This window comes from Aythya ferina (genome assembly GCF_964211825.1).
Source record: "Aythya ferina genome assembly, chromosome: 1".
In the NCBI taxonomy this organism is placed as follows: domain Eukaryota; kingdom Metazoa; phylum Chordata; class Aves; order Anseriformes; family Anatidae; genus Aythya; species Aythya ferina.
In genome coordinates this window covers 135,925,188-135,950,094 of record NC_140296.1, presented here as the reverse complement: position 1 = coordinate 135,950,094, position 24,907 = coordinate 135,925,188, and the positions used below count along the sequence as shown (strand labels likewise).

General features: G+C 42.8%; 1 protein-coding gene across 5 annotated transcripts in view; it reads right to left on the bottom strand.

The window, feature by feature from the left end:
* ETV6 (ETS variant transcription factor 6) overlaps positions 1–24,907 on the bottom strand; it is a 143,867-nt gene that overhangs the window by 29,286 nt on the left and 89,674 nt on the right. For all 5 annotated transcript variants that reach the window (XM_084537067.1, XM_084537065.1, XM_084537066.1 and 2 more), the window contains 3 exons: positions 11,315–11,479; positions 7,383–7,517; positions 2,074–2,616 (listed from right to left, as the gene is read on the bottom strand). In XM_084537067.1, coding sequence (XP_084393193.1) covers positions 2,074–2,616; positions 7,383–7,517; positions 11,315–11,479 — 843 coding nt within the window. The remainder of the gene's footprint in view (positions 1–2,073; positions 2,617–7,382; positions 7,518–11,314; positions 11,480–24,907) is intronic.

Sequence of the window (24,907 nt, the reverse complement as noted above, 5' to 3'; positions counted from 1 at the left end):
ATGAGATGGCAGGAAGCAGGTAGAAAGATGTGTGCTTTCTTTCCAGGGGACCTAAGGGTGCTGCTATTGAATTGAACAGCACAGATAAAGTTGACTTCAGGTATGAAAAACGGGCTGTTACATTTTTGGTAGTAATTTAAGTTTGGCAAGCTTTAAATAGGCTGTGAGCCTTTTATAGGATCCAGCTACAGTTCAGAATCCAAGAGAAGCCAACCAGAATAGCACTAGCTTGTGTCTTCACAGGAGCTGAGGCTTGTTGGTGTTTACAATTTAATTGGGCATGGAGTAGCAATGGAAGAATATAAATTTATCAGTAGAAATCTAAGGTGTTAGCAGGTGCCAGATAAGTAACCCCCCTACCTCTGGCCATAAAGTACTGACCTCATCAGAAATGAACGCTCAAATAGGCCTCAGGTCTTTTGGTATGAAATACTTCACCAGCTATTTAAGACATGCTACTGGTTTGTCTGAGCAAAGCCACTAAACTGCACGTGAAAGCAGCTCAGGCTGTGTGTAACACTTTAAACTACTATACATATTTGCTAAGCAACCATGTTAGGCCCAAATATCCATGGTATTAGGCACTGTTGCCCTGCAAGCAACACAGCGTTGGAGTGGATGTGAGAGTACTAGTTACAGGGCTGGTGACATTGCAACCAGAGCACAATGTACACTGAAACCAAAGGTTCCCAATTATGCAAGAAAACTCTGGGGTTTAAATCTGAAAATTAAAAACAACAATAAAACAAACATATTTTTCCTTATATTCTTTCTAGTCTAGGCTTCATTGTTAGAGGATGTTTCCTTCTAAAAAAAAGAAACCAAACAAATAATCCTCCTGATCTTCCAATATTATTTCAAGGAAAGGAAATCTTCAGTAATGAAACCTGTAGGGTATCTTCTTTGCCATTAACATCAAGTATATTTCTTAACTTGCTGAGATTAGTATAGGTAATAAAAATCAAAAGGAGAGAGACAAATGTCAGCCAAGCAAGAATGACAAAAGATTAATTTCCATAACTTATCTCTCTCTTAGGTGAAAGGATCATGATCCTTTTTGTGCTTGTTGTGTGACTAGCTGGTGAGATATGTACCTTTTGATATAATGTGATAAGTCTTTAAAAAATAGAAAATTTACCTCATTGAAACTGAGGCAGCATTGCATCTGGAACAATTTTAAGGCATATAAGTACAGAAATGAACAAGGTATTTTAAGATGTACCTCTGTGGACACACGTAATACCCCACAGGAACTGGGTATCACTTCAGCTTGTTGCTGACATAAATGCATGGAACATTTTTGGGTGTGGTATGTATTTACATCTCTCAAAAGAAACTAGTTATTGGGGCATTCAGCATATTTCTGAAGTGCTTGGATTCCCCTTCCCTCTCTCCCTGTCTATTTACAGTTCCCTTTCAAGTACAAAAAAAAAAATATCTGTAACCTCAGCTTCCTGATTCAGCTGTTGTGATGTCAGTTATTTACGATAACAAAAGTGAGACAATGACTGTGGTTTGCGTGGGACAAAGGCAACCTTGTTTCTGTAAAAAGGGACAATCCTAACGTAAGAAGCACAGGAAAGCCTACAAGGTAGGACTCTGAGGTGAGCTTTCATTAGTCCCACCATCTCTACCATAGCAGGCTTGACACTGTATTGTCTCAAAGGCAACCGACAGAAGGTGTTTGCCTTTCTATAGGGCTCGACACTAGCGTGAATGCAACTCTTGGAAAACTCTTTGTAGGACAAGCCTTTGGAGATAGGTATCTTGGGAAATAAATGGATTGCTAGTGGGTAAAGAGGCATTAAGTGTCAGGACACAAGTGTTTCACTGTTACTAATCATGCATTCCATGGTCACAAGCATGTCACTGTATCTTTGCTTACCTGCCATGAAACTGGTTTAATCATACTTAACTGCCTAAACCACAGATGTGGTGAAACTTGAAGAATGCCAGTAATTTCTGAGGGAGGTCGCACCGTGGCAAAAGGAAATGAGAAGCTATTAACACACAGTATCTTAAGTTATGAATGAAGAGTGTCAACTTTGGTGTAGCCTAGAAAATGTCACTTACCCGCTATTCTTCCAATTGGCATTGCATGGTCCTCAGGAGGGGATACAGACACCATGATGTGGTTCATGTAAGCTAACTCTTCTCGGTGGGACAAGTTGATTGGCTTTACCTCCCTGTGCAGCCCATCCTCAGACAACCTTGGAGGTTTGAAATCGGAGTGCCTGGGGTTCAGTATCAAAGGATGCATGATAGGGCTGGGCATCAGCTGGATGACCCTGGTGTTCTCCTGGCGAGGGCTGGAAGGCTTCTGGAGCACCTCAGGAGGAGGCGGGCAGTGGTTGTTTTCTACTGGGGACACTGAGAGAGGATAGGGCTCCTGGTGGTTGTTCTCTTGCTGATGCCTTGACCCTGGCACCCTGTCAGCTGGGGAGAGGCGACGGATAGTGTTGTCCATAGGGGACTTCAGTGGCCACTGATCGGGGTCTGGTGATGGACGGTGGTTGTTGGTGATGGGTGATCTAGAACGATGCAACAGTTCAATGGTTGGGGTATTGTGGTGGACTGTTTCTGTGGATGGTCTTGAAGGTCTCTGGACAAAGCTATCTGTGGAGACAAACAAAAAAAAATAGAGTTTATATTGTGATCAAGCTGTAGGATCTAACTATTAAACTACTAGCTGGGTTTACTGGGTACTGCTATTAGCTGGAAAATGTTTTTTTTTTGTGTGACTTACAGATCCACTGAAAAATACCACGTAAATGTAGATAGTTGTTACTATACTGAACAAAATCAGTACCACAAAAACAATCTCCATCCACCACCACATATGAGTAGCTCCTGGGGAAATGTGTTAAGAGAAATCCCATTTTGAGTAGCTGACTGGAATACTTGTGAAGAAAGTAAGATCTGACTACTAACTGTATTTCTGTACAACTGCTTTGGAACTTTCATCCTGTCATTCACATCTCTGTGTGTGGTTCCTGTTACTGTACAATAAGCACTGCAAGGTAGAGGACAGAGATAAAAAAGGAAAAATGTCTCCTGAAAAATACTGAGTGATAAGCTTGGGATGCTAGAGACTTGGGTCAGGGCACAGAATCTTAGTGTGAAATATGGACTGGGTTATCCAAGAAAACTCACTGGTAGGCCGCTCTTCATGAAATGCTAGCTAAATTGTATCCCTGCCTTGATTTTAAAAGTGTTAATAGCTTCATATGGATATTTTCAACTTGCTGGAGTTAGCTTGTGCTGCCTTGTCCCACATAAGCTCTTATATTTCTTCAGCAGGATGACTTCCAGTGTCACTTTTGCATGGGCATACTTCCTTGGCTGTGATTCCTAACAGTTAGGGGGGGATAAATCATGTATCTGGATTACTGTCTTTAGACACTAATAATCCCCTCACAAAATGAAATGTTTGGCATGAACAGTGCACACTTTTAGCTTAGCTAAGGCCATCAATTTTGACTGGGGAAATTACTGACAGAGAGGAAAATACCACCAGGGAGCACTGACTAACAGGTTTTTATCTGAAAAACAAAGATCAAATTTCAATGCTGTTTGTTGAAAGCCTTGGATGATAACAGAAGGAAACTGCTGGGTACATGTCAACAATTGAAACAAGTAGCTGCCTATTTGTGGCTGCCTGTTTGTTCACTACATTTGCTCTAATCCTCTGTAAAAGAACGATTCTCTTGCTTTCTTGCCAAGGCAGTGATACTCGTTGAAGACCCTGTAGAGGTGTGCAGGAAATCCAGGGGCTCCTGCCGTCCAGGAACCCAGGCAGGCAGCAGGAGCAGGATCAACATGTACCTAGAGAAAGGTATGGACAGGAAAAGCTCTAGTCCTGAGAAAATGCGGTGCCAGGCATTGACACAGTACCAGCCTTCATATTAACTCTTTTACCCTTACTCAACAGACTGCTCATCTAAACAAGGACACTGAAGGCTCCAGGAAAACCTAAAATTTCGTGTGGATACTACATGGCTTCAGAACACTTATTTCATATGCTTGAGGTCCCAGACAAGAAAAATACATTTGTAGAGCTATTTAAGGTACTCACAATGAAATACCTGGAGGAAAAGAAACTCCAGAGACATGTATTGTTCTCGATTAAACACAAACAGCTTTAAATACAATGTGGCAAGCTAGTATGTTATAACCAAAATGATGTGAAGATCAAAGGAAAGGAATTAATCTACGACTGCACCTACCTCTTTGACAGTCATTTCTTAAAATCTTTGCCACAACTGAAAGAAAGCAGAAAGTATTCATACCCTTCCCCCCAAGTTGTGATCAGTGTCCTATCTTCTGCAGACTATCCACTCCTGTCACTGTACTTTTAAATACACGCTGCTCATTCCTGGCCTGTAAGTGTATACCAGAATACTGTACTGTTTGTCCTACTTATTTGAAGTGACGTGTCTGTGGGGAGCAGCTATCTTGAAAACAGAAAGGATTGTCTTGCTGTGCTTTCCACTGAGCTCTTTGCAAACATTAGTTGGCTCTGACAAACTCCAGACAGAAGCAGACCTCTCTCTCCAATTCCAAACCATGGTGATCCTGAGCCAGGATAGGACAAGAGAAAGTGTTTTACCACAAAACAACCCAAACTCAAACTCAGCTCCAAGCAGTTCCATTGCCACAAATGGCCCTGAACAGAATAAAATCCTCATCACATTAATTCCTTCACACATCTGATGACTGTGAGTTGAGCACATATGGTGTATCATTTCCTGCAGGAATAGATTAATTCCTCAGTCTGGCTCTTCATTCTGAGCAACCAACAGTCTTTTCTTGAAGGGAAATCTGTGAAAGGGAAATCGTTGCTCAGGAAAATTGCTGACCTATCTGATCCACACAGGGACGGGTGGGGCTGCACTCCCTGTGGATGTGAGCAGTCACTTCAGTGGCAGTCCCAAAGACTGGCACTCTGTGCTTACCCATAAAAGAAGTGCAGGGAATGACAGTGTAAGCTGCCTGTATGGCATCCCATCAAATGACTCAGTGCTGCATCAGAATGACCACTGGCGATGCAGATAATTCACTCTCCATTGCTCATCCCTCTATAGGGCCAGAGACTGAAGCCTGGAGGGCAGATTCCAAGCCAATGCCAATGCACCTTGGAGATATTCTCAAAGGTCAACTGCTTTCAGTCAAGCTCACTTTGCTTGAGTTAGTAAAAAAACATTAGATGTAAATGTTGATCCAGACTCAGATGATTCTGGATTAATGACAGATTAAATGCTTTAAGCATTTAGAAGCAGAATCATGAATGTATTGTATAATTTATCAAGAAAGCCAGAAGAGGAAAATAAAAAAGGTCACTGCAATAAGGACAGACTCTAAAAAATCATCTCTGAAATTTAACCACTCATAATTGTGCCAAACAAACACCTGACAGTTTGTAAATTAGGCGGGGTTTAACTCTGTCTCTCACATTTATTTATTTTTTTAAACTAAGTTGCATTCCCTTGAGGGAAAACGGTAAACTTAATTGTGCTAGTTTCTCCCACATGACTTTGTGGAACAGGAAGAAAGAGGAATGTCAAAGTACATAAATAAATTCACCTGCCTATACATTTTTGGCATAAAGATTTTCTGGTTGGTCAGAGGATGTGGCAGGCAAGCTGTGGTCTTTTTTGTTTGTTTTGAAGTTCCTCTTGTACCAAAACAAAAACTATTTTTTGTTATTGTACGGAAAGTTTTAAGTAACAATACGTATCTCTCAAAAAATACAGTGGTACTATTAGTAGTCACAAAGGAGAATATCATGAAGGAGAAATGAGAATGGTTTCTTAAGCATCCTGTACTCTGTCAGAAGTTGGACTAGAATTCAAAGGGCTTATGTTTTAAGTGACATGTGAAAGACCAACTCAACATCCCAGAAATCCTCTGGGTTTTCTAGTTTGAAACTCAACAATTTTGTTCAGCTGCTCTGTATCTTTAATGCATGGGTGTCTGAGAGAGCAGCTAGTATTTCTGTTTGAAATTTAAAGTGAAAACTATGGGTGAATGTCAAACTTCAGGAAAAAAATAGAGGTTTCTATAATGGCTGCTGCAAAATGCCTATCTTGAAACACTAGGCAATTTTCTCCTGCACAGCTTTGCCAATTCAATCTCATCCTAACCTGCAGCACCCCCTTCTAATCTGAAATATTTACACAGCTGTGTGGAAACGCTTTGGAGTGTCCTGATCCCACCTGCTGCTGTCCTGCTCTTGGCTTAGCCTCAAAGTTTTGCTGGTGCCCTTTGATTCTGGCTTGCTCAGGCTGGCTATGGGCTCCTTGTACAGGTCTGACAGTGCCTCTGAATCTTGTTTTGCAATCCCATGTTGAATTCTGAGACAATTTGTGTATCTTTTCTCCGCTGAGCAGAGAATAGGGAGATACCCTAGCCCAATTCTGGTTTTTAATCCTCCTTATTTAAAAAAAGGAAAAACACTAATTTTTCATATATTTAATTTTCTATTTTTAAAAAAAAAGAAATCTATTTGGTGCTTTCATTGAAAGGACCTCTTGAAAAGCTTAAGCTTTATATTTTTCTGGGTTTGGAGATAACCAGGAAGTTCTTTGGTGTGTTTATTTCCAGAAAAATAAAAACTAAAATTTCCACTAAAGGAAACATGCTTATATTTTGATCTCTGCTGATACTGAATAAAGGAAGCCCAAATCTGCAACGCCCCAATCACGTATCTATTCTTTCTTCACCTCCTATGACAGGCATGGTATGTGTGGACACTACTAGAAGGCTAACTAATAAACTAAGCAAATACTTCTGATGGTAAAAATGAAAGAAAACCTGCAGGAAAAAAAAACAAAAAACAAACAAACAAACAAACAAAAAAAAAAACAAAAAACAAAAAACAACTTTTTTCAAAATGAATTGTTCAATCATTTCAAAAGCTGAACAACAGGATGGGCTCAGTGCCAGGAATAGCATGCCGACAGATTGTCACCTGAAGTAACTTTGAGTTAGACGTTCCTCTCTGAGGTTGCCTTTTCTCCTGCTCTGCGAACAATTGCATGTAGTTGCACCTACAGGATACTAAAAGTCCATGATGCACCTTTTCTACCCAACTTAGAATGAGGAGAAATGAATGGGGTCAATAAAACTTTCTGGCATGTTTCTTTAAACTACATTTGGCATAGCTTTTAAGCAGGCTTTGGATGCAGGACTGAATAATAGAAAATAAATGGAGAATAAATAGTAGACTCCCTAGACCAGGTGATTGTTAACAGCTATCAAGACAAAGGGAGGAGAGTAGCTCTATTTAAGTAACTTTGGAGCAAGAAAATGACATCATTCCTCACAGCCTTACTCAAGTGGCCTCTCTAATAATAGCTCCTGTAAGAATGAGACAGAGTTACCTTCATCATGGTTCTGGTGTAATAGGACCTCTGGCTGAGCATGGATTGAGTTCCCAGGGTGGAAAAAAGGTGGGAACAGCATACGAGCTTTCCTTTGCTTCAGGATATTCTGAAGGAGTTCATACAGAACATCGCCTGAAAGACAAACAGCAGGAAAAAGGAAATGAACACCTACATACTGCTGAGCAGACTCATTTAGCCATCTGATGTATGAATTCATGGCTCCTGGGTGCTATTTTCAGATGCAAACATGCCTGAAGTAAAATCCTGCAGTTGACTGTTTTGCAACATTTGTCCCTGAAAGGAAAAAAAGAAAAAGAAAAGCCACGTGTCACACCTCTGTGTATGACTGTGGAATAATGGGAGTGTGAGAAGAGTCTCTTATAATCTCAATACAGGGCCTTTTCAGGCTACATAATTGCCTGTCCAGGAGTTCCAAACCTTTACAAGCAGTGTCCCGCCTTCTCTCATCAAAGCCTCAGTTTTTTAACTAAGACACCTCAGGACACATAATTCTTAACTACAGAACCCATGATTATGCAGTGAGTCGCTGGGAGCAAATGCGGTGTTTTTCCCTAATTACTGACTGATTTAGGCTTCATGAGGCAAGGAGGAAGAAGATTTTGTAAAGCCTTTCCATGCAACACTGTTGCCTCAAGTGCTGAGGCAGTGTGCTACTGGCTACTCCAATCTAGGAGATCAGTTACTTTGGGGTGAACTCAGAGGCTTGAAAAGACAAGATTTAACAATCCTGAACTCCCTTGCTGTGGTGACAACTTCTGGAGATACTTGAGTGCTACAGCTGCTTTAGGAACTTCTGTACATCATTCTTGGCATCCCAGGATGGACTTCTGGAAAGCCCAAATGGGGTCCCAAAACTAGTTATTTCTTTATATTAGAATCTGTATAGGGCTCACTGTACCAGGCAATATTAGAAGAGGGATATGATGCATACGAAGGAGCTTAATGCAGAGGACTTGGTGCTCTGGATGGGCAAATACAGTCTGCTAGTTGCTATTGTATCACTCTTCCACAAAAGTGTCTGCAGTAAATTCTACTACACCAAGCTGACATGACTTGATCCAAATGCTTGTTTCTTTTAGGGGTGCAAGCAGACTGTTCCTTGCTTCTTCCTCCCATTCCCTGTCACCAGAATTGTTATATCCTTCCTCAGAGGAACACTTCATTGTAGTTATCTAGGAGACCAATGTGTTAACTGCGTCCTTTGTGTCTTCTTAAGTATTACATCTGGTACTGATGCCCTCCTTTCAGTAACATCTACATGAAATACCTAGGTACTTACACGTTTTGTGTAATGTAACTGGTTGCACATTTCAAAGTAAAAAGATACACAGCGTAGGAAGTCGCCCAGCTTTTAATTCTGCCTCCTCTCCTCTGTTTGTCATACCTCATAGTATAAAGGAATAGGTTACAGAAGAAGCATATTATCTGAAAAGGAACTCCGTGAAGTTTCAACTAGGAAACCTTGGATTTTCTAGGAGTTTTCTCAAGTGTGTGTGGGGTTAGTAATTTTTCCTGTGAGACTGTAAACTGTGTGCCATTCAGTTGTTTTCTCTACAAACTGCCAATGTTCTAATTGTACAGAAGTTTGGTGTCTTAGCATGAAATAGTTAAAGCTATCCTGCTTTCCACAGTTCAGCTTCCTCTATTTTTAGTATCTTGGCTGCTTTTACTGTCTCAGCAGTGACTTTAGGGCATTTTAAAGAGGTGATTGTAATACCTGAATATCTAATTAAAAACAAAGCCTTGAGAACCCAGTTACCTTTTCCATGTTTAGTACATGAAAGTCTAAAAAGTGATTTTACCACATAATTTGCATCTTTGAATGCAATAGTGGCATAATCATAACTAGTGCTGTAACACTCCAAGCAATAAGGTAGCAAATTTGTACCTCTTTCAATTTGGCCTGTCAGATTAGTGAAGATGTTCATACAGCTGGCAGTCTTTTTCTACCTAATAAAACAGTTATATTTATGCACCACAAAGATGCAATTGTACTAGCTACAAAAGTGAGAAGTCTCTTACTCTCTCCCTCCTCTGCTCTCTCCCTTTCCCTCGCCAGCACTAAACAGGAGAACAGCTGTGGGGCTGTGAGCCCACTTTATTGCTAGGACCACTGGGGGGAGTGGATGCTGTTCTACTGGTTTAACCATGAGTGGAAAGGATACAGCTTTTATGTACCTACACTCCTGAAAAACTTAAAGCTCTATGGCATGCATTATTTCATTTTTTATTTTTTTTTCGAATTCATATGTAATATGTAGTTTGTTTCTGGGAAATGTTGAGGTAATCTTCCTTTACCTATAGTCACTCACATTTTTAGGGACTTACTGAGATATCCTCTGAAATGCTTATTATCAGTAGGGAATACCTAGAGAAAAAGAGCAGAGAAAAAGAGAGGGTGGAGGCCATTTAAACCCAAATTTAGGTAAACAAGAGTTTAAACTTTTGCACTGAGTATATTTAAAAGCTAGAGGCTCTTTCTGGGAATGCTCTATCTCTAGCCTACAAACATTTTAATCCTACTCATTTCAAGTGTCATCACAGCACACAAAGGGAAGAGTCGAGGCATAACTTGTAGGCAGCAAGGCACTGGGATGATAAGAGGAGTAGCAAACAAGATACACACAAAGCTGTCCTTTACTGTCCTTACTCACTTTCAGTACTCCTTTTGTCTTAAGGCAGGGTTATTTTATAATGAAATGATTCAAAATGGTGTACCAATATTGAACAGAGGATGTTTCCAGGCATCAGTTTTCACTAATGTATTATAGTGGTGATAGACATGTATGTTTGGCATCTCCTTCCATATAAATTTAGTCTTCATTTAAAGCACATGCCTTGAAAACTTTGTATAGAATCAATGTAAGCTATAGTTTGGGAGGCAGATTCTGCAGGAGGATGGCTGCAGGGGTGTGTTTGAGGGAGTCACCAAGCAGCTTGACGCAGAATTAGTGCCACTGCTTGTTTATCAGCCAGAGCCAAGCAGCACCAGCTGTACTTCTATGCTGAGTGAGCCTTATGAGGAAGCCTCATAACAGCAGTTCTGCAACCATTTGGTCCAAGTTCTTTGATAACCTACAGTGACTGAATTACAAACCTTTTTATTTAACAGGAGTACCTTGTATGGTCACAAGAAAAGCTCACAACTCTTTTTCAGTTAAACATCCCCGACAAAGGAGGGCAGAGGCTTGCTCTGACTGTAAAGCTGGAGCAGACAGACCACAAGGGATATAAATACGGGCCATCCACATACACATTTGTAAATCTTCTTTGTGAATAAATGAAGACATAATTCGAAGACATAATAATATGAAGACATAATCTGGCTGATTGATTCACACACCTGCCTGTGTTCTGCCTTGGGCCAGACTCCAGCATGTGAGAGAATATGGTGAAGTAAAGTAAAGCCCACAGGGGCTGTAAAATAGAGGAAAGGTCCCCCAAGGATAAGTTTTGCAGTCACTTTTAGCAGCACATCAGCCAAGCCAACTGTGAGGCAGAATGCTAATACCGGCTTCTTAAGAGGCTGGAGCACTTGATTAACTTACTGCTGTAGTTGGATCTATGAAAAGATAAGCCTTTATGGGAAAGAGCTGGAAGTCATGAAGTGCTGCCAGAGAAGCTTGCTTTCTGTGGAGTTCTGCAGGGAGTTTTAATGAGAAACAGGTTGCATTTTTTGGTTTTAGAGTTGCATTCAAATTTGCCTATAACTCAGGTGTATCTGGATTTCTTTCCCACATTGTTCCTTTTTGTCCTTGCCCCATTCAAGCAAGCAGCTCTGTCCCTTCTCTCCTCCTTGGCCCTGTCCACCCTAACAAATATGACTCTGTATCCTCCTCCATCCCTCTCCAGATGCTGTTGCAGCTTCTTCTCTCTTTTCAGTCATTGCTTCAGTAAGAAATCCTCACCTGAATGAGGAGACCTGTATCGAAAGTCCTCTTTGGTCAGGAGCAGCAGAGCCTTGCCATTCATCTCAAAAGTGTTGCTCTCAATTGGCCTCAAGGAAAACTCCTTCTCTGCCCATCTGAGCCACTGTGCCACATCATCCCTGCTCCAGTAAACGGGCTGCAAACCTGCGGCAGAAGAGACCGTGATTGTGTTACAAAATTGAGACAAGGCATGGGAATATAGGCAAATACCAGTGAAACCCCATTTCTCCCCACATCCTAACATGCAAAGTCTCTGAGCAAGGTGTGGGAGAGGGATGCCATGGTAATGTAGGATTACACTAAGCACTGGACTGTGCATCACTTTATTAGCTTAGGCATCACGGTTTATTTTGGACATTCAGAAAACCAAGAACTGGCTCAGCATCCCCCAAAGCTTATAGGATATTACTGAATTCCAAGTGCCCACTGTGAGATGGAATTGTCCCCAACCTGCTCCTCCCGAGGTGTGGAGCAGGCAGGAGGCTAAGCTGTTGGCTCCATTCATCCTTGGTGTGTGTCCTCTCCTAGAAGAGAGGAGTGCCCTCTCTTCACGCCCCTCATAAAGCAACAGATCAAGCATAACAAAGAGCAATCAGATGCAGGAGACCTCTGGCTGTACTTCCCTGTAGATGGGTGTGGACTGTAAAGAAGGGCTGCTGCACATAGCGTCTCTAACAGTGTATGTGTAAGTGGGTATTGTTCAGAGAGGTGCCTTCAGACCAGCACACCCCTCCCACAGATGCAGTTAGGCTCGTAGCTCCTATTCCCACACTGGAGAGGAAAGTAAGTGCTGAGGCTCTGGCACCTTTAGTACTGCTTCATATTGTGCCTCCTGTACAGCAGTAATGTACCGCCAGTGCAGCTCTGACCATATGAAGGTGGTACAGCACTTTATTGCAAAGTAGCAGGTGTGTTGCATTGGGCATAGATTTTCCAGACCTCCAAGGAGAGGCCGGCACTCCATTTCCCCCAAACAGCCCATGCAGCACATACAGCCCGGAGTTTAGCCACTGGGGCCCAACCAAGTTACCATGAAAGTCAAAGATCTTTTGCCAGCCACCTTCATTGGGCTGAGGCAGAGAGGTATGGGAAGTGTGACAATTCAAGATTTGTTTTACAGCCAGATTAAAACCAGCTACTTCTCCTGGAGAGAAGACATCACGGTTAAGAGCTGTTTATACCTACATAGACAGATTATCTCAAATCCACTGGGAGATAAAAGCTTTCTTTCCTTTTCCCCCCTCGTGAGATGACTCATTGTTTAACTTGTTACAATGTGTTGCGTAGAAATGAAAGCTTCACACTGTGCATAGGAACATCAAATTTGCCATATCTGATCAGATCTCTGGTACACAGCCTCTGGCAGGGGCTAATACCTTATGCTTCAGAGGAAGACGAACCTCCCTTCCTCATATTGCACCTGGCTGATTGTATGCTGCACATGGGAAAAAATTTCCTTCCTGGCACACCACTCTATGAAATCTGATTACCCTCGTCTTACTGAGTCCTAAAAGAAATCTGGGAGATTTGTACTGTTTTACTGTTTTGTTTTGCCTTTTTTTTTTTTTTAACTGCTTTAACAGATAGGCAACCCTGTTTTCTGTTTTAGCAAGAGTAAATTGCATTCTGCTGCTATGCCAGATTCCCAGACAGAGGCTTTGGAAAGTCCCAGCACCTCAGCTGCACACAGAACTGAATCTGAGCTGGAGCAGGCACTGAGATCGAGCCTGAAAAAGGGGCAGGGCTGATCTGAGGAAGGGATGTCTTCATGGCAGCTGCAAGAGTTTCCATCAGCTTCCAACTACCCCTGTAGCACAGTGCCACACAGACATAAGAAGTAGCATTTACTTATTTACGAAAGACTTAAATTCTTTCCCCTCATATTGAATTGGGATCTGATAGCTGAGGTCAGAGTTTTCTGTAGGATCGTTCCTTTCAAAGGGAGTGCAGTCAGAGACATACAAACTGTCATCTAAAACGTCAAACTTATTCCTGCAGAAAACACACTGCAGATCCCAGTCTACTGCTGGGCAGGATGTACACTGACTGTAGCTAGGTAAAACAGAAAGAAGTTAAATGCAATGCAGCCAGACCACAACTTGTGAAAGGTATAACAAACATATGAGAAGAGTTTGAAATGCATGGCTTCTGCCTCTATCTTCCCCCTTTGCCATGCCATGCAAGCAGTAAGTTGCCCAAAGGAATGCTGTAATGTGGAAATCTAGCTGGAGTTTTGATGCACACTTCACAAGATGAGGCAAGAAACAAAACATTGCTGGGAAAATCAGGCTGCAATGAACAGAGCTGTATGATAACTTCACATGATCTGCATGCTCCCTTACTGATAACAACATGATACATAAATCACTCCCTGTACAAACATCAATCCTGACTTCCTATGTGCTGGTTGACAGTATATTTTTATATTCGTTCAATTAATTTCAAAGTACCATGTCTAACAGAGTTTCGATTGATCAGTGCCAGACACCAAACAGCCCGAGCCAGGTGTGCAGTGCTGGCAACTCAGAAAGAAGACACAATGCTTCACAGTGCCCTTCAGGTCTCTGCTGGGTTTCAGCAGCATCTCTGTAGCTTGTGAGAGCGGGAGACAGAGTCTTCATGAAAAAAAAAAAAATAAGGCCAAAAAGCATTATGTCCTAGGACCGCCTGACTTCTGGTTACTGAAAATGGGCATGCAGCCGTTCTAATTCAGTTTGGCTAGTGCTAAAGTGAGGGGGTGGAGGAGCTAGATCTCTCCACCCATGGGGTGATACCATAATTCAATGCTTGCATTGTGTTTTGAAGATATGAAGTGCTATAAAATATGTTATCTGCTTTTCCCTGGACGGATTGCCACTTCTCTCATTTCCTTCTCTCCCTGCCATGTCACCTTCCCAGGAAGTTGGTTTCTCCACAAACCCCTCTGTAGTTGCCTGTCCCCAGCGCATGCCCATTTGCTTTGCGAGGCTGAATCAGCTCAGTCACAGGAGGCTTTCCTCAGGGTGCACACCAGTGCTGCCGAAAGTGCTTCAGAAACTGTCGTTCATAAATAATTCTTTCATGTGCAGTACTGCATTTGCTAAACTTGTATGCCACCTTCTCTGCCCTTTCTTACAAAGAAGCTGTTGGTATTGTGAAAACAAGGGCATGAGAGGGTTGGCTTTGCAGCTGAACGGATTTTACAGCACAGCATAAATGGCTATCAGTAGGTCCTGAAAATGCTTTTCTATACTCTCCATGAAAGAAAACTAATCCTGCTTATACTATTTTTTCTTTTTTGGACGCTGTTTTTTATTTTCCCCTCTCCATCTTCTCTTTTATTGTCATACCCACGGTGGAAGAAAATGGGCTCTTTTATCTCTCCAGTTTTCTTCTCTGTGAAAGCTAACAGCATTGTCTTGAACTAACAAAGATATTTACCAAGCAGAATAAAGTGAGCAAAGAGAGTGCTGTGCTTCAAAATGAGGTTGCAGTTTTGCCTGGTGGACTGACTGTGCAAATCAGCGGGAAGGCTTTGCTGCTTTCAGTAGGTGCTGATCAGGCACAGTGGATTCTGCCTCTCTGCCAGCCTGCCCCTCGGTAGCCAGTGTGGCCACGGACTGCAGAGGGCGAATTTTGCCTTGGGAGTCAAACCTGGCACTGTTCCCATCTCTGCCACTGCTCTACTAGTTCAGATCTGGCAAGCGCTCCCAACTTCAGTCTCCATCTCTGTGTAAAAATAAACACTAACGAAAAGTTCTTGAACTCACCAACTGAAAGCAGATTAAAAAGAGCCACGTACACTGTCAAAATCTGTCTCTGAGAGATCCCAGCACAGTTTCTAGTTTGTTTTCTATCAGCTTCCACACACTATCTCCTGTATAGTAAACTACAGTAATTTACAAATGCACTTATGATCTGATAGCTTCATATGCATTAAACAGGGAGCTAAATTCCTGCTCCCCTTTCTAATGCTGCAGGTTGGAGCACTTAGTAGTATACTGGTGTCTTAGTAAATGATCTACTTCTGTTGCTTGTTCCTCACCTGAAGTCCTGCTTCTAACACCTGTTACACCAGTCAGCTTATAAATGCCAAGAGTGATCAATTCTCACACTCCAGGGGCACGGGCTGATAACCATCTGGACTGCAGAAGAAATCTCTGTTCCTTTACATTCTTGGAGAGCAAAAACAAGTACAAAGAAGAGGGGCTGATGGGTTAATTTACACCTTCTTCTTCGAGTGGGCAGTAAAATCGTTTACATATGTTCAAGCATTTATGCACGCACGAACACACACACACCAGAATGTACTGGTGTGTTGAAGAGGAGTTTAAGTTGATGGTCTCTAAAGGCTTCACTCCTGTTTTTACAGTGAGCTCCTCAGGAAACTTAAGCACGGTCAGGTTTTGAGGCTGGAATGCAGTGCTCTGACCACCTGGACCAGCCTTTGGCACACAAAACTGCAGTGTCAGCCAGCAATATTTGCAACAGGCCACAGACTCCTGGTGGGGTTATAACTTTGTTTTTTAGAAAGATGTGGCCAACCTTGAACCCTTGCGATGCACTCATGTTTAGCAACTCCTTTCATTTGGAAAAGAAGCTATGTATTTTATGGTATGAGTTGCTATGTACAACACACGTAGCAGATACATCTGAAACGTGAAGTGCAATGTAATGTAGGCTGTTTTCACCTTGACTCATCTGGAACAATCTGAAGATGCAAATCCAGTGCAAGGTCTCATGTACAGTATAACTGAGAGCTGCTGTTACGTTTTAGTTTCAAAATGAGGACACGGCCACACTACAGCCTGCATGACGGAAACAGCACTCACAGTGAGTTTCGTGTATCTTTTTGTTCCACTTCAGCCCTCCAGCCTCTACACCTGGCGGCCTGGCAGGCAGGATGAGGAGGCGAGAAGGGGGTAAAGACAGACCTCTCCTTTATCCCTGCTTTCTGGAGGGCAGATAGAATTGTTCTCACTCCCACACCCAAAGCCACTTAGCACAGTCGGGCAAACAGCAAAGCAGCCAGCACATGCAAATCTGCAGCTGATCTCTGAACACCCAGGGACAGATGCATCCTCACGCTGGCAGCATCAGGCAGCCTGGCTCCAACTATAGGACAGTGCTTGAACCTTTACTGGGAAAACAACTCTGGAAAAGCTCAGAAGATTTGAATGTCTGCTACCAACTAGCTCTTTTGGAACTGAAGCTCTCTTTGTTGTTATTAATTGAATAAATTCTTCCATGATACCCATAAAGCATAACATGTTGTTCGGCATACACTGGTGCATGTGAAACAAGACAGAGGCATGAGTATGTGTTTTTCTCTTTATTTCTGTACAAAGGCAACATGGTCTGGAAGAAAGGCGTATGATTAGATTCAGATCCTTCTCCCAGGCTCTGTGAACGAGACTTTTTAAAGGTCCTATCCTTCTGCCTTATTTCTTTGTTTGGAAAGCTACAGTGCCAAAATGCACAGAGGTGTCATGCCAGTTAACATCTGAAGCGCACTGAAAGTGCAAAGTGCTGCACAGCAGCTTTGAGTGAGTCCTGCTCAATATTCCTGCAGTGCTGTCGTTGCTGCTGCCTGGTTCCCCTAGTGCTCAGAGGCACTGATGCTTGATGTAAGCCAGGGGCCCTGCTCTGAACCTGGCAGCACAAACTGTGAGATGCTGCTCCCCGAGTTGGGCTGCAGCAGTGAGTTCAGCAGCTGAGAGCTGATTACGTTGGAGGAAGTTCCAAGTTAAATCACGAGCTGGGCGCTGAGGTCCTCCTGAGAGTGCAATTTTATGCCGCATTTTTTGATCTTCTACTGCAAGTGCTTTCCCTTTGCTACCAGTGCTGCCAGGCTCCCATCCAGAATGCGTTCAGCAGCCCTTTAGGCCTACCTGGACTATGGATGGTAAGGACAGGAAGATGAAGGACTCTGCTTCCCGGGGAATTCTTTTTAATTCCTCAGAGCTGGGGAGCAGGTGACAGACATCTGGGGCATGCTTAGCTATCCCCATGCAGGTGAGAGCCTAAATAAGTGTCCTTGAGCTGGCACACATGTGGATGATGCAGCAGAGACTCAGTAGCCAGTTGCTGCTGCTGGCCCATGGAGATTGCTTCATCCTACAGTAAAAGGCTGGCTGTAGTTTGGAGGCCCACAGATAAGCAAAGATAGAAAAACAGGGAAAGGTTAATCCTGGCTAATCCTCAGGGAGAATTATTTGGGAGGCAAGTACAAACTGGTACAAGGGAGATGGATGGCAGCAGAAGAAAATGTGCCTTTACAGACCTTGTTCAGGAAAAAAGTGATTGGATAGGGAACAGAGCACTTGTGTGACAGGCAAGAACAGAGACCCTGGTGGGGCTTGCGTGTCCTTTAAAAAGGTATAAAACTGCCTGTAATCAGAATGACAAGACTTAGGGAAGCTTCCCACAATGCTGGGAACAGAGGGTGAAGCAACTTTTTTCAATAGTAATCTGAAATAAAAGGAATAGGCTCATGTCTCCTGCTGTCCTGTTGAACAGGGTATTGGAGATGGAGCACAAGTAGATGCAATGCTTTGTGCTGAGTGCCTGCTTTGGGGCCCCCGTGTAGGCAGACATGCTACAGAAACAAGCCTTGTGAAGCACTGGGACAGATTTCTTCCATGATGATTCTGCTAGCATTGTGCCCCATGACCCAGCCTTTCTTTTCCCACTGTCTGTACAGAGACTTGTAAAGTTGACACACCCTAATCCCTTAGGGCTCCAGGGTCATAAAATAAATAAAATTGCTTTTCTAATGCAGCCTTTGGAAAGCCTGTAAGAAACATATTGATTGGAAAATGCTTGATTAGAATGATCAAGTGCTGAGCTCTCATACAGGGAAATAAATCTTTTCAATTCCCCACACCCAGTGCCAAGGCTCAGCTTCCTGGAAGCAACTATGGCCCTTTCTGGAACTGAAGTGAAAATCCCATGTTCCATCACCTCTCTGACCTGCTGACATTACACACAGTTTGCATTTGCTGATCAAATGCACAAGCAGGACTTGAAATTAGCTTGCTGGGTTGAGATAGCTTGCTGATTAATGACAGCAGATGAAGTCACCGGTACAAAAACCCCACCAAGTCTGAAGCCAGCTTAAGTGCAAAAGGGGAGAGGAAAGGCCACACTCTGCAGGATGTAACATGAAGAACATATTCTCACTCTATAGCCAAACCTTTTCTTCACAGATACAGGTTGGTAAATTAAGTAACTCTCCTATGCAAAATTACTCAGCTATGTCTAAGACCCTCTGCCCCCATAACAGCCAGAAAAGTCCCTGAACAATGCAGACCAATTCCTGAAGTCCTCACAGTTGTAGCTGATGTCAGAATAAAGCTTCAAGTGCAGCCACAGTCATTTAACGTGGCCAGTTGTGCTGCACTTCTTGTAACTGAAGTCAGTATTTGAGCCACAGTGGCTGTCCCACTCCTTTCTGTTTCCACCTGCATCATCTGGAGTTTGCTTGCAGAAAAAGCAGACCTTAGGACTTAGTGCTCTTTCCTCTGTGAGCTGCCCCTATATGGGATCAGCCACGGAAAATGTTACAATGCAGGAGCAGCCTACCTGCTGCACACAGGCAGTTTGCAGCCTGGACGGAGAATTCATGCAGGATGCCCTCCTCTTTCCTGAGGCAGATCAGTCTAGATAAATGGTACTGATATGCATGCTGAAGAGGCCACTGTTCTAAATTCTGGAAGGGAAAAGCTACCAGCCAAAGAACCAAGCATCCAAAGGGGTGATGAAAAGACCAGACTGTTTTCTAGGCACTGGTTCTATGAGCCATGTCCAAGAGTTTTCAAGAACTGTGCAGAACGGCTCCAGCTTCCTTTCATGCTGTTTGCAAAAACCTTCTTAGAAGCCCAGCAAGAGTGCTCCTTCCAGGGGAGGATGAAGGCAGGCTTTTTGCATCTGGGCACCACATTCAGGGAAGGCCAGAGCGTGACAGTGAGTCAGTGAGCTGCTGACAGCGCAATGCTGTTCGGCTGACTGCACCCACTACCGCAGTTACCACACGCAGCAAAGAACTTGCCTGGGTCCAAGATGACCCCTCTCTTTGCTCTTCTCATGACCACAGCCGGAGAGGGCAGGTGACCATGGGATTCCTACCACAGCAGCTCGTGCAACAGAAACAGCTGGCAGGGGGATTGGGAACGGGGAAATGTTGGCTTGGATCTGATCCCAGTCATAGTCCTAATCCACTCCTGACTCCTTCTCAACCAATTCTTGGCTGTTTTCCACAGAGCAGACATTGCTTTCCTACTGCTCCCTTCCAAAAGGGGCTGAAAGAAATGTCTTCTGTTGCTTTTTTTCCTTGTATGTGCAAAAACTATATCCCAAACAAAACTAGCTGAGCCCTGACAATGACATGGGTTAGCTAGCTCAAAAGACCATGCTGCAAGAAGCAAGTGGCTTTGCAAGCAAAAATCAAGGAGATTATAAAAAAATATATATCATTTATTTCTCAGAAAACCTTTACTGTCTCAAAACAATTCATCTTAATCTAGGTCAAAATTCAGACCTAAGCACTCTTCTCAATTTTTCTATACTGAATACAGTCACTGCTGCATCCATGAATTACTACTATTAGTACTACTTGCACATTTACACTACATAGTGCCTTACAACTGCAGACAAATTAGATTGTTATAGCTTTTATAGATGGGAGGTACAAATTAATTGGACACCTGCCCATACACCAAATCTGTTATAGTAGGAATTGAATCTAGGAACTGTATTTTGCTCCTCTTTACAACTGGACAACTACAAAGCACCTTTACACCATTAGTTAACACCCACATTTCCTTCCTAATTCTTGTGGAGCTTACTCAGGGTGTCTGGGCAACAGTAATTTTAATTTCAAATAACACCATCCCCTCCCTCCCCCACCCCCCCAAAAAAAAGTATTATAATGGATTGATAATTTTTATTTATTTATTATTTTTTTAACACAATATAGCCTTGATCCCTGGCTGGGGTGTTAAATATTTGTAAGCAATTAGAAATAAATAGATCTTGCTAGTCTTGACCTACATATGGTTTTACTTAAGTCTTTTGCCTGCTGCCCAATTGCTGTGCAGTGGAGAGGGGTGCTAAGGCTATGACCATGCTTGGTAGTATTACTGGTGATGGAACTGAAAGCCCTGATTTTGGGTATCCCATCAGCACTCCACAAAAATATGAAAAACGGATGAAATAGTTGCTAGTTACCATCAATGCAACTGCTAAAATTAAGGTGGTTCTTTCAGCAATTTATCAGTTTAACCTAATATCAGCTAGACCACCTTGATCTTCCAAATGGCTGCAAACCTACAGGTGATTCTACCATTTCAGAAGAGAGGTCAGGAAGTCCTTTTTGCACAGCTGAATCAAGTGGAAAGTTTTGAAATCTCAGTTTCACATGCCAGCAAAACACCACCACCAACACAGCAAGACATTGTAATCCTCCTGTATTAAGAAGCTGCTTTCTTCTCACAAGGAGATTTTGTTCTCAAAGGCTCATATCCTGATGAAGCTGGGTCCCTTTCCCTTGAGGAATTTTGGCTGGGACTTTGTTCCTAACTCAGCTGTGATTGTAAGAGCTGGGGAGGGGGGAATGTACACAAAGAGTATTTTTTCCAGGCTGTTTCCAGGGAACGTGAGGCCAGCTCCGCTACAGAACAGTCTATGCTGTGACAGCAAGATGACACACGTTGGCTTCCTCAGCACTGGGGCTCCAAGCCTTGTGAGGTGCAGCTGCATTTGTGCTGCTACTGGGAACGCAGAGTTTGGCAGTGCAGCCAGACCCATGGCTTGCTTTGCCTGTAACCACTGAGCAAACCAGTGTAGAGCAAATTTTACCACCAGCATGTGGTCAGAGCATGTCATATATTTACTTCAAACAATTTCACTTTTGGACCTCTGTCTCTGTCCATACAGGCATTCTCCTTCAGACTCCTAATCCAGGAGGGCTATAAAAGCCTGCTTCGATCCACCAGCATATTAGTTCTTCTGTGCTTTATGGAAAGACTTGCCTTCAGGTGACATTAAATATTAAAGAACCGGGGGAAATGGTGCAAATTACAGCTCTAGAGACTGCACGCTATATGTACTCAGGTTTGAACCGTATCTTGGGGGTTGCAGGTGAAAGCCTGCTCTTAGTGTGCTGCAGACATTTTCTGCTCCCAAGATGCTGCAAACCAGAGCTCTGATATGGTTAAAAACATCCAGATTTAGCTTCACTTCTTGATGGTTCCTTAATGAACCAAATCTGTGCAGCTCTTGCGAACTGTCAGTCATTTCTCCAAGATGACACTGCTGTCCTAGAGAAAGGTCAGGTGCTTAAAACAACAACTGTAGATGCTGGGAGTCCTCTTCCATGCCCAGGGGATGCAAAGGCCACAAAGATGGACTCCAAACTGCACTACAACACATTTCCCATACAGAAGAAGTGCACTGCATTTGCATGGGGCCCTTTATCTCTACCCTTCCAGTATAACCTGTGCACAGAAAGGCTTCTTGTATTAAGGTACTTGTGCTTGAAATACATTGATAATGAGAACAAATTAAGTGTGTGCTCTTTGATTATCAGATGATAAATTATCATGATTATCTTTGCTGCAGCTTGAGAATTGCTTCCTCTTCAGGGTTTAACTCCTGCTTTCTCTGAAGTTAGCACACTCAGTAACTTCTCATATTAGGACCCCTAAAATCTGTCTCCCCCCATATTTCTGTGGAAGTCTAATGAAGTTCAAACAGATCTTCCATTTGGGGCCACTTGGAACACACTCTCCAAGCAATCAGAAATCAACAAATGTTATTAATTGGGATGGAAGGCAAGACCTCAGTTCATCAGCTTGTCAGATTAGAAGCAGGCTGCTGTGCTGTCTGTCTGGAAGGCATGTGCACACTGCAGTCAGAGGCATGTTATCCCTGGGACACCCTCTGAACTAGCTCTCCAAGGTCCCAATCACAACAAGGGCTTGAGCATCCACTACATGTTCAGCACACTCTCCCTGACACCATGGTAGCTAGTTCACACTGAGGTCTGTGGTACTATGGCTTTGGCAAGTTCTTGGACACATCTAGGCGTGAAAGACTCACCCTGACTGCAGTAATGTTTATCTCTCAGTGACAGCTGAAGATGTGAGAAATACATGTATGTGCTTCATTTTCACCCCCCAGCTTCAAAGGTGTCTTGTTTGAGTTCTGTGCTTGAGGGAAATATGCTCCTGAACTGGGATATCAGTCCCCCTTTCTGTTATTCTGTCTGGCATGAAGGAAGCAGAAGGAAGATGATGATTTCTATCCTGATGCTCTCTACACCATCCTTCAAACAAGCTACTTTCAGGCCACCACTCAGAACTCAGTGGCAGCGCTGACTTAGTATTGTTCTTTGGCTCCTTGCTCTGATATGCCAGTGAAATTGGCAGGGGGCTAAAGCTGTGGACTTGATGAGAGAGAGAAGCCATTTTTAAGTATATACATACACTGGATTCTGCTAGATCAGCTTTCTGGACTGATTAAGAGCACAATTGCACTAACATTCAAGATTGCACTAACAGGTCAACACAACCGGTGAGGGGTTGACAAACCACAGAAAGAATAATAGCTGGATGTGGTGACAGAGAAGGAAAAAAATGCTTCAACTACTATTGCTAAAGAACACACCAAGTCACTGAAAAATGCATGGGATCACTGTATTATTTGAGTTTAATCTTGATGATGTCACTGAGAAAGGCTTGCTTCCAGGACTGGAAAAATTACTGCAATGTCAATAGAGGCAAATAATTTACCTACGCACTTCCAGTAGAGGATCAAGCTTTGAATGAAAACAAATAGATGAGATAATTCACAAGGAGGCTCTGTCTCATCCTGCTTTTTGTGTTTCTTGCAGAGGTAAAGGTGCTGTGACAGAGACTGCATACCTAGTAATACCAGGTAACTGATACCACCACCAATTCACTGTTCCTAATACTCTGTAAACCCATTGTGCTAGTATAGACACCTGACTTCAACATCAGTGAAGCTATCTCGTGCTGTCCCTCTTTCAATACTCACATTCCCACATGGAATGGCCAGTGCTTGCTATCTCCATCAACCTACTGCAGATATGCTGTGGGAAAGGGGACCTCTGTCTCTTGAGAGGGGTGTTATATGCAGCTGGGCATCCCAGGGCCTCCACCACGGGGGCAAATGTCCCTGGGCACATATCAGGGATCTAACTGAGGTCAGATTGACTGGTGACAGAAGAGAGGGGTGAGAAAGTTACCCCTCTCAATCCCACTAACAGTGACCCCTCTTTTGAAAAGGTGGGGGATAGCACAATTATCTTTTTTCATTTAAGTATTGTGAAAAAATCAAGTGATATCACCTGTCGCAAATATTTAGTAACATCTGATAGCTACTTTACATTGCTTACAGTTGTGCCTACTAGTATAAAACATTAAAAAAGGACTCCCTGCCTGGAGGACATAACAATGTAAACAGACAGGATAGGAAAGGGATCGAATGTACAAGCAAAGTGAACAATACGATGGTGTACAGACAATGCTGGTCCCCCTGGAAACCAACTGAAACTATTGCACTCTTCGCTAAGTAGTTATTCTGAAAATGTAGTTGAAATACTCTTTCATCAACTTGTCTAATTAAAATTTTCATAGTAGCTCTTCCCCTTATTTTGGCAAATTCCAACCAGCTCTACGACAGACGCTTGTCAAATTACATCTCTTATCTGATGCAGAAATCCAGATTTGTATGTATATCTGTTCACACAATTCCTATTCACAAAAACTCAGACATTCACAATCACACTGGAGTCAGGAATTCAACAGAGGTGTCTCACTATAAGGTAGCCATTTCTCTTCTATTCTTCCAATCCTTCAAGACTTGCTTAGTTGACAAAGTCCAAACCAGTTTAGCTTCATTCTTCAGTATCATAACTTCAAAATCTTCTCAAGTTTCTGTTCTCCTGGGAAGACTGATTCACAACCACCTTGCACAAGAGAGAACATCTTTTAAAAAATCCACTGTTTGGACCTACTGATCATGTGTCTGGACTTGTTTGAACTTGGCCATCCCTGATGCAGTATCTTCTGTCCTACTAAGAAACGCTTGCTTGCCTCTCCTCTCTCTGCTTTAGTAGACTGTGTCACAAGTTAAGCACCCATGAAAGCTGCTTTTGCCAACCACACTAGCAACAGCATTTTTTTGGAAATGCTCTTCAGTATTAGAACAAAGGAAGGAAAGTTTCTTGATAACCAGAGCACAAATTTCAACTGCTTATAAACTGCTCAGGCTGTGGATTAAAGTGTGCATTTGTATGAGAGGGAGATGGCAGGGAGTGGAAGGAGTAGAAAGAAAGACTTGAGAAGTAAGAGGGTAGGAAGCGAACAAGCACATCGGGGAAGGATAGTGAACCACATTTTGAAGACAGGATACCTTTTAACCTATCAGGTTGCCCTAAGTCTTCCCTTCATGGCTGTTTCTACAATTTCTACAAGCTAATACATACACGTTATCAGTGCAAAGCAAGTTGATATTCTAGGTCTTTGCCTCCTCCTTAACAACCTAGAAGTGAAAAAACACTTCTGCAAA